The sequence below is a fragment of the Polyodon spathula genome, chromosome 7, assembly GCF_017654505.1.
Source record: "Polyodon spathula isolate WHYD16114869_AA chromosome 7, ASM1765450v1, whole genome shotgun sequence".
In the NCBI taxonomy this organism is placed as follows: Eukaryota; Metazoa; Chordata; class Actinopteri; order Acipenseriformes; family Polyodontidae; genus Polyodon; species Polyodon spathula.
Genome location: NC_054540.1, coordinates 58,401,019 through 58,411,613, shown reverse-complemented (window position 1 = coordinate 58,411,613; position 10,595 = coordinate 58,401,019). Strand labels below are relative to the sequence as shown.

The 10,595-nt window shown below is 37.7% G+C and overlaps 1 protein-coding gene across 1 annotated transcript in view; it reads left to right on the top strand.

Moving 5' to 3' along the window:
• Positions 1-1,263: 1,263 nt before the first annotated feature.
• LOC121318938 (ephrin-B1-like) overlaps positions 1,264-10,595 on the top strand; it is a 66,658-nt gene continuing 57,326 nt past the window's right edge. Inside the window, exon 1 of the mRNA XM_041256154.1 lies at positions 1,264-2,453. Within this exon, the coding sequence (XP_041112088.1) occupies positions 2,335-2,453 (119 nt within the window). The 5' untranslated portion in view covers positions 1,264-2,334. The remainder of the gene's footprint in view (positions 2,454-10,595) is intronic.

Sequence of the window (10,595 nt, the reverse complement as noted above, 5' to 3'; positions counted from 1 at the left end):
TGATGGCATCGTAAAAAATAACGTGCTTCTTAACGCATTTGAAGGCTAATTTAACAGGTTTAACCGGGCTGAGTCGCTGAAAACAAAAGGAGTTTGTTTTCCTTGGGAAAACAGGTGTTACATTTCAGTTCCAAATCAAAACGATTTCACTAAAATACATTCCATTCTCAAACCCATCCCATCTTAACTGAATTGACACATTGCCATTATCACTATACCATACTTGCGCGTTATGCATTTCACCAAACACAAACAATTCAATAAATAAGGTGTCTGCAAAACACCCAGTTGTTTATTAATGTAGTAGTCACGTGTACTGCATGAAGATTCAGATCTATATTTTTCTAACACGTTATTATTTAATTACGGCATAAAACGCAAACTATAAAAGACGGGTTTCGGAGTTATGAAAGCGTTCCTTGACAAGCCTTGTTAAAATGTTTTTCTCTGTAGAAAATGTATTTACGTAAAGTAAAACACGCACACGCCTGTTAGTGTAAATAAAATAGCATCAAATAACATTTAAATCAATACATTATATTCTGATCTCTGCACAATCGATTTCTTTGCATCATTTTGTTCACAAAACTTTTGACACTTATATAACGGGCTTGGTCTTAAATCTGTCACTATTATTATTATTATTATTATTATTATTATTATTATTATTATTATTATTATTATTAATATAAAAGACAAATACTGCATTAGGCTATGCATTGGTTTGGTATATAAGGTCAATTTGATTTGTATGTGATTGCAGTATAACTGGGAACTTTCTTTAGACGAAGTGAGTTTTGAGTAAAACAGTAGTCTTATAACTGGAAATGGGAAAAACACAACACGTCCGTTTTTAAGGGCAGTCAGTAAAAAAAATATCAATCACATTATGATGACAACTGAGAAAAAATACACTGTTTAAACTTAAATTATTTGCGTGTGATACCGGTGGAGGGCTACCCGTTTACAATGCTACCTGACTCCTGCAAATCTGGCAGAAAGTGCCAATCTTAAAATTAGACTTGTGTGCTGCTCATTAGTGGTATAGAAACACATTTATATGACCTGATTAAAAAGAAATACCCCTATAATAATAATTAGCACCCCTCTACCCGGATAGGATGCACTATACAGCGCAGATTCAGATTTGTAATACCGGCTTTAGGATCAGGACCCAGAGCGCTGTTTCTTGATTGGTCGGGATGCTGAGGGTGTCTTTTGCCTGCCTGAGATTCACATTACACTAGCTGCTTAGGCGAGGACGGGCGCAGTATGAGAGATGCTGGGAAGTATGCGGTGAGTGTATCATATTCAAGGCACAGGAGAGCGGACACTCACCGAAACGAGTCTGTAACCCGACTGTATTGCACATCAGACTGATACAACATACAACAAGTCTCCGTCAACCTTCTTAAAGTGGGAGAAAAAGAAAACGGAACTACAACACTGTCACTTGGGATGTTGAATTTACAAGATTTCACACACGGGTAATGCGCAAAACAAGACGGAGGTAGTTTTGAGACAAAATCCAACCATAGGAGTTTCATAACACGGGGATCTGCAAGGAATACGTTCTGCTAAAAAGCACAGGGGCTGTTGTGGATAAGCAGAATAATTCAGGAGAATACCTCGTTGAAGGACTTTGGACTTTTAAGAAACAGAGTACATGGACTTTTCCTGTGTTGTGCATTTTTTGTGTCCCACATTGCACTGGTTGTGCACCGATTTAAAAGGAACCAATACTGCTACTGCTAGCGCGCACTAAATGAACACGCGTTTATAAAGACATAAAAAAATAACAATAGCTAGAAAGTGGTTTTGTGGTCGAAAACACTACAACTAAAATCAACAGCACCAAGCGCCTAGATAGAATACATCACCTGGGCGCTCGACCGCAGCAAAGGGACTTACAAAGAACGCATCATCAGGTATACACTGACTTGTGTTAATACATTAGTCAGCCGGACACTTTTAGTTTTTTTCAATGACAGATCGAAGAGAAAATAAAGGTGTTTGGAGGTCCTGTGTGTAATTGCATGGTGGTGAAACATCGCTTCTGCTTTCCATACCTACCAAGTCTGGTGGCATTAGCTGTGCCCCGTAGTTTGAACACTGAAAAGAGCGATTAGCTGTAAGGGAAAATACACCCATGCAAAACACAAGGACGCTTGGAGATTTATGAGCATTATTCGAAGAGATCGACAACCATTTGTGATTTCGGCTTCGACCCAGGTGGCGGTTTAACAGAATCTAACAACGGGATTAACGCGATATAACTTTGCGTATCCAGCATTGGTCGAATCGCAGTCCGTTTGGAAACACACCGCAGTGAGAATGGCCGATACGAAGTGTTTCTGGAGGTATTGTCTGGGGGTTTTCATTGCACTGTGCCGGGTGTCCACGCCTTTAGGAAAAACCTTGGATTCCGTCTCCTGGAGCTCCCAAAACCATAAGTAAGTAGCACTCATTGTTTGACAAAAATCGAGCCAGTCTTTACAGCCCACGCATAATACTTTGTTTTTGTAACCCTTTCAGTACCCCAGCGATTATTTTCCAGTTATATAGTATACCTCTAGGGATCATATGTTCAAATGTGTGGCAGCGAAGTTCACCTTAAGCGTGGTGGATTCATATTTGAAATACACGAAAGAGAAATGTTGTATTGTCGTGATATTGCCGTTGTATCGGCGCTTGTGTTAATTGTTGAAGTTTTAGAAACTCTAAAAGCTGTCAGCTGTGACAGACGTGCGTTGTTAAATTAGCGCACTCCATACGAGCTGTTGTGTCACGGCAAGTTAAAAAAAAACATTCGTTGCAGGTAATAGCGCAGTCCGCGCTAATGCATATCTGCCAGGTGTACCAGCAGGACCTATCCATTTTGAAAGCTCACGCCAGCGCTTTAACGCACCGGACCAGTGCATTACGGTTGAGCAACAGCGTTAAACCAGCCGCTACGGGTTCCATTGCGTATATTTACTAGCACGATAATATGACACTAATGCAGACAAACCAAAAATGCAGCCTGCTGCCTTAGTGATGGTGAACAAACTTACCATATCATGCCGAGGTATAGAGAAAGCTGTAGTGTGTTTGTTGTTTAAAACTTAAAATCAACAGAGTAACTGGAGAATGATTAAATACATACGCGATTAAATACACAAATACATGAGTTCTGCTTTCCATTAGTGCACTTGTCAAATTGGATCCTCTTCACTGGCAAATCTTGACTTGGCCCTGAACACACACACACACACACACACGCACACACGCACACATATCAATTATTAATTTGACTTTGAACATGTGTAAATTAATCATATTTCTGCGTTCACTATAATATGAAATACTAGTGTGTGTGTGTGTGTGTGTGTGTGTGTGTGTGTGTGTGTGTGTGTGTGTGTGTATATATATATATATATATATATATATATATATATATATATATATATATATATATAATATATATATTTAATAAATTTCAATCTTATATATATATATATATATTATACAGACTGAAATCGAACTTGATGAGAGCGAGTCGGAGTATAGTGTCTCAAAGCGCAAAGGAGCCTCTTAAGAACTGAGCGAATAATGCGCTTGAGATGCCGTTTAGTTGGTAAGTCTTTTAGAAGATTTTAAAATAATCGTTATCCATTTCCCATAGGCCTGTCATTTTTCATATACCGATATTCACCTACTGTAGATGCGAACAGGAAAGTCAGCGAGTTGCGGATTTGCAAAATAAAATAATATTCGTGTGTCTATAATCATAGTATCCAGTAATTATAAATATATATATATATTATATATATATCATATAATTAATATATATATATATATATATAGATATATATATATATTATCATAATATAGCAGTGAAAGAAAGAAAGAAATTTGTTGTTAAACTAAAAAAAAGGTTTTGTTTTATGTTTTTTTAGTAAGCTAAAAAAATCATTCGATTTTTTTTATAGGGCTAGCTATAAAGTAATATGACATATATTCTTACACATACACAAACACACACATAGCGCACACACACACACACACACACACACACACATATATATAGATTCCTATAATATAATATATATATATATATATATATAGATATATATATATATAGCGCAATTATAATTGCATATTATTATATATCGCACTGTTTATTATTATTGCATGTTTTTATTATTATTACTAAAGAATTCGTTCCAAATAATGTTGACCAAAAAAGAAAAAGCCCATCCCCAGTAAATGTAGTTTATTTGGTAATGTATACATCACTCCTCAATAATTATTCTCACATTTCTCAGGTGACTGCTGTTTTTCTCTCATTATAGCTTTTGCTCATCGTATTGTTTTTCGTGTGTTATGAGCAGTTTAATAACAGTGTAATCCTAGTGTCTCAGCAAAATAGTTATTATTCCTGTTGTGCTATCTTGAAAGAGCGTTCTTTTCAATAAAATTGTCTTGCTATTCAGACATCTCTGAAAACATTACAGTAGTAATATAAATATACAGAAAGAAAGAAAGAAAGAAAGAAAGAAAGAAAGAAAGAAAGAAAGAAAGAAAGACATTGGGGAATGTAAACAAACCTCATTAAATGAAATGCATTTCACATTAGTTGTTACACATTTTTATAGGGCTAGCTGTTAAATACATACCTTATGACATATATGCTTGCAGACACACACCCACACACATTAAATACACATTTATAAATAAATTAATTAATACATAAACACATGTAATATTTAAATTGACTTTTAACATACTTGTATTTCTTAAAAACAGCAAGGAATATTTTGTAAAATAAATAAAACCCCTTTTTGTAAGACTATAGGCTTGCTGAAGGGACGATATGTGTTTATGCCAGTGAAGTCTGTGTATATCCAACACATCTTGAAAAGAGTGTGAGTCACAAGCCTTGACGAGCTTGATGGCGACTCCCTGTAGAATAATCTGCAGTTACAGGTGTAAAGCGGCTGCTGTTATACTGCAGTTGCTGTTTGCTGTTTCAAGTAGCCCAGCATTCTGTGTATTTATCCCTCCCAGTGCTGTGCTCTACCACGTCTCCACTCCCAAATGATCTCTAATAGATTGCAGGCCTCCGGAGAGGTCCTTAATTACTGTGAAGCAGATTACAGATCTCTGACTTTCGCACAGTGTCCTCTCCAACCTGATTTAGAATCAATCAGTTTGATCAGAAGCTTGTGTACAGCTCGGAGATCGGCCATTGCGCTCCTGTTAATATCTTCAACTAACTAAATTCAGAAGCTTGGTGTACTATCTGTCTGTCTGTCTGTCTATATATAAACACACCCAACACTGAGTGTATCTAGTACTTCTGTTCCTATATTTTCAAAATAAATTTTCCTGCCTTCTTCTTTTTCCTCCTAAGCATCACAAGAGAAAAACAAACTTTGGTCATTCAAGCAGAATTGTTGTAAGCTTTGATTTGGCCTGTTTGCAGTTGTGCAGCAGAGATGTTCTGTGGAGCTTGTTTAAACTCTGAAGCCGCAGTGTATTTATGTAGGTGTCAAAGGCAGTGCAGAGGCAGCCCACTTCATAGCTCTGAAGCAGAGTACCTGAAATCAGGGTGTGAAAAGGATTGAAGTTGTTCTTGGGGAAGCTAAGCAAAGATAATGGTGGGTTTCACATATACTAATGGGCTTTTGGAGGTGTGGGGGTTGACGCTGCAGCCGCCACTGTGTGGATCTGTCTCTAAACAGACATGGAAAAACACTAGCCCAGGTCCTGGGCTGGTGAATCACTCTCTAAAGAGGCTTTCAGCCTAATGCCTTGCAGATCAGCCTGTCTGGCTCTGGCCGGGAAGTTTATGGGGTTTTTATTTGGCTACATATAAAAAGCGCTTTCCCCGGGTGGCTGGAAAACGTAGATTTATTTCTGTGGCAGATTTAGCCTGTGATTTTCTCACTAGCTTGATGCCTTGCTGTGCGGGTTCAAGGTTTAAGAGCCCAAACGTTTTTCTTTACTGTTGAACTCTTCAGCCGCGGGTTTGAAAATGTTATGCGTGTCAGATGTGTAGCAGGCCAGTGATAAACCCGCACTTTCAATAGGCAAAGATATTTTGGCCATTTAGCAGCTGTAGTTGTAACAGCACTGATCTGAGTGAGCAGGTACATGCGTTTATTTATATTATACAACCTGTGCGATTCTGCTTGGCTGCTCTTTATGTGCTTGCAAGTCACTGAGCCCAACGTCCTTTTGTGGACGTGTAGAGTATCCAGCTCTGTAACCTGTTGCTCAATGTGCGCAGTTTTATTTCTTGTCAAGGTTATACAGTGTCAACCCTGATCAGGTTCTCAAAGCGGTGCTAGTGAAACTTCACGCCTCCAGACTAGTGAGCCCAAGGCTTGGGTTGGGCCGTGGAAAGGAATTTCTATCTAAAACAAACAAAAATTCTGCACAGCATGTCTTTGGGCATGGCAAACTTGGGTAAAGGAGTTGAATATGGAAATTTAGCAGCGAGAACACCCAATACAAATCCGCCTGCCATTCTGCACATCCACAAAATTACAGGGTGTAATAGAACGAGGCCAAGTGTTGTTGCAAATGTAGTGTTCCTGTTGCAATACATTTACAAATGCCTTGGGTTGTTTTAGTTTTTTTTTTTTTTTTTTTTTTTTTTTTTTTAACTGTACAGTGGTCTGTGATAAGTAAATAGACACTTTTTATAATTAAACAGATAGAAGGGGTGGGAAATTTGCTTATGACAACTCTCTCTACCTTTTTTACATTTTTGTGTATAACTTTTGATGGAATTGGCAGTCATCTGTTACTATGCTGTCTCCCAAGAGGGTCAATTTATATCAGACCAGATACATTAATTTCATGTGGGTCTTAGGCAAGCTGAGCTACACAGTGTTCAGCACTCATTGTTCATGCAGTTTTAATGTTCAAATGACTTGACCCGGTTGGTACCAGACCCTAAGCCAAAATGTATCTAGTCTGTCATGGAGATATACTGGATGGTGTTTTTTTTATTTTTTATTTTTTTATAATTTTTACTGCCATGTCTCCCTCATGGGAACAAAAGCCAATAACCAATCCAATCCTTACCAAACTGTTCAAACTCTGTGACTCTGTGCGAGGTGGCGAGACGATGTTGTGCGCCTCAAGGCTCCAAGTGTTCCTTTTCAGACATTTATCATATTTTCTGTTCGCCCATTAAACAAAACATTAAGGTTTAATGAAGTACGAAATATGAAAAATGCATTTTATCATCCGGAACAAAGAAAGAAAGAAGGAAAAAAAAAAAAAACACTTGATTGATTTGAAACTATTGCTTTGAAATTAAGCTCTTCATATGCTGGAGGCCTGATTTTAAATATGAAAAGGAGCAGGAGATATAATGGAATGAAAAGAGAAGCAGGGTTTCATTTCAATTAAGAAAAAAAAAAAGACAAAGAAGAAAATAAATGTTACCGTGGAATTTTTATCAGTGCTGGGCCATGTAGTTTTCTTTAGAAAAAAATAGAACAAAAAATAAATAGAATCTAGATAGATAGATCTATCTAGTCTATATCTAATATATACTATCTATAGATTATATATATATATATCTATATATAATATAGATATATCCCAGTGGATGACATTTCTAGAGTTGATTAGCGAGTGCAGTAATTATGCTGAGTAGGTAATGCATATGGTTAGGTAGATTACATGAGACTGATTACCTGTGCCCCAATTTTAAGCAGCAAATGGCAACGCTAATGGTGATAATTCTCTGTTTGGGATAATTGTTCAAGTTAAATTGTATATATTTTCCCCCATTAGCAGCCATAGCAACAACTGGGAACATTTGTTTTTATCGCCCAAAAATAAATCCAAAATAAAATGGCCAGTGGAATTTCTCTCATGGTGAAAATAAGGTGATAGAGGCTTCAGCTGTACAAACTGAACTGATTAATAATTACTGTTAATCAATATATTAATAATAAGAGGGTCTCAGTTTCGGAGCGTGCGACTGCTATTGTATACTCTGTCTCAGCAATAAGGGAAACCAAGGGAGGGTAGTTTAGAGCATTGGGTTTGTTTTGAATGGTCTGTAACAGCACTATGGGATTCATAGCTCCTCGGCGTTCTTATTAAATGGACTCTCCTGGCCCAGTTCAAATCTCACATCATGTATAATACATTGCAGTTTATTGTAATAAAGGAAGCTGGAGAGAAAGAGAGGGAGACAGGGGAGAGAGACTCTGGCAATGCCTTCCAGATCAGTGTTCTGTGATTAAAACTGACAGTTCTGGGATTGACTTTGTCACAGTTTAAACAGATAATGTCAGCCTTCAGCTCTTTAATAACTCTTCTCGGAGCACAAGGGTTGTTGCGGTTTACTCTCCACAAGGGGCTCCCTCAAGAAGAGGCAGAATGGTGCTTTTGTCTTGCAGTCGCCCTCCTGCCCACTTTCTTTATACAGGTTCTGATCACGTTTCACACATTTTATCACGCACACCGGAGCTTAAAAGCACATCTGACTGTCTTTTCCAGGAACCGATAGAACAGAAAGAAGCAGGCCTCTTGGCTTAAACTCGCTGCTATCTCACCACTGGGGAGCAACTGGTTTATCTGCATGAATGCTTGTCTGGTCAAGGGCTGTTTCAAGCATTCTGAGCTAGTGTATGTGGTGTGGACATCTGTCCACCAGGGCTTAGAACCAAAGCTTCTGAATGTATGCTCAGTATTTTGCTCTTTGCTTTTCTTTTCTCTAAATACAGTATGTATCAGTATTTGTTAAAGTTAAGGATAATCACAAACATAATAAAAATTGAAAGATGCAAAAAAAGGAACATGTTTCAGGAACATGTTTGCAAATGTCTGTCTCTGCTTTAGTAGACTGAGAGGAATCACAATCCCAGTTTAAAAAGAAATGAGAAAAAAAAAATCAGAAACAGATTTTTAATCAGGATCATTTGGATCTGTTGCAAAGACAAAGTCCTTTATTCTCTCAAAGTTTTTGTTTGCTTTTGACTGCCAAGCTGTGCTTATACCTACGGTTTATAGTTTAGTTTAGTTTTTTTTTAAATAAATTGACAGAGACTGGATGATAAGATGGATAAAAACTTGTTTACAGTGCAGTCATGTACTGTATCGCTGCAACAGCAGCAGATAAAAAAAAAAAAAACTGTGCTGGAAAGGTTAGGTGCTGTGCTTGTCTGAGAGAGAGCATTCATAGACTGGAGAGAAGAATTAAATGGCTACAGCCGCAAACTTGTTGAGCAGAAATTAGGAAAAGCTACTTCTAGATATAAAGCCATTACTGGTCTGACTCCTTTCCCGATTATAACATTGATTACCTTCCACCAGCTGTGAGCAAACAAACCTGGCTATGTATGGTCAAAGTGCAACAGGGAACAGCCACCTACTCTCACACACTTTGCTTTTCAGCCTTGCACCTCCCAGCATTCCCCATTAAGACCACTCGGAGTTCCATTCCTCCTTTCACATTTCTAGGAACCTGAAGCATTGTCATAGAATAAAGAATGTTGATCCAGAAAGTGACATCATGGTGTTTATAATGGATAGGTAGATGGTATTTAATAGTAAGGGAGCTGAGTAGAAGGTTAAATCCAACATTTTCCCCACAAGCGATTTTAAAAGTCGTTCCAAACGAGGCAGGAAAGTCATCATTGATGGCTGTAAAGTTCATCGATTGGGATTTATTGAAGCCTGGGTGAACAGAACATGGTGAGAGAACATTTCACTAACCCTGTTATAGGACAGGTGGAGACCTTCCTGTAATTCATTATACCTCCTTCTAACAGACATTTTATTTTTTACTGCCATTCCAAGAAAGTGCCTGTTCTCGCTATAATGAAAAAAAAAAAGGTTTTATAAGGATAAACACAGCATCAGATTTACCGTGTGCAGAGCTAAAATCTGTAATTATTTCACACCAGGGGCCTTTAACTAATGGCAGCTAAACCCAGGAATTTATAGTAAACCAGAAGATGCTCAAATTATTATTACAGATTGATTAAAATGAACATTGATTTGCTACTCGTGAGAGCCACAGGTAGAGAGCCAATTCAGACGAGTGGCAGTTAAACAACACACAATGGTTGTAATGCTTGTAGATCACATTTTGCTCTCATTTGGGAACAATAGAACATTTCGTCTTATGTTTTTTTTTTTTTTTAAAGTAAGATGTCTTTTTGTTATCAGCTGCAAAGGTTTAGTGAGACGTGTGCAATGCGGTTGGTTTAAAATGACTTTGAATGACGTCAAATGGGGCTAAAACGTGCTTTCTTCTGCAAGATTTGCAAATTTAGAACACTGCGGTCTGTTTGAATTAGGGGTTTGTTATAAAGTACAGTTCTGTTTTCATTTTATATTAGCCCTTTAGGAACATTATTCAGTACTGGCAATTCCCCTAATGTTCCTAAACCAGTAGTGTTCCGGCTGGGTCCAGCAGTGTTTTAACAGAATAGCCAGGATAATAGTAATGGACTGACAGTTGTTAAGACCTGTGCCCTTGCGTAACAACTCATCCGGTTTGTTTTAGAAATCAACTCACAGTATTACAGCCTTTTCAGTCACACAGTAAATTGTGTCAATCATTCTCCCACGGCTGT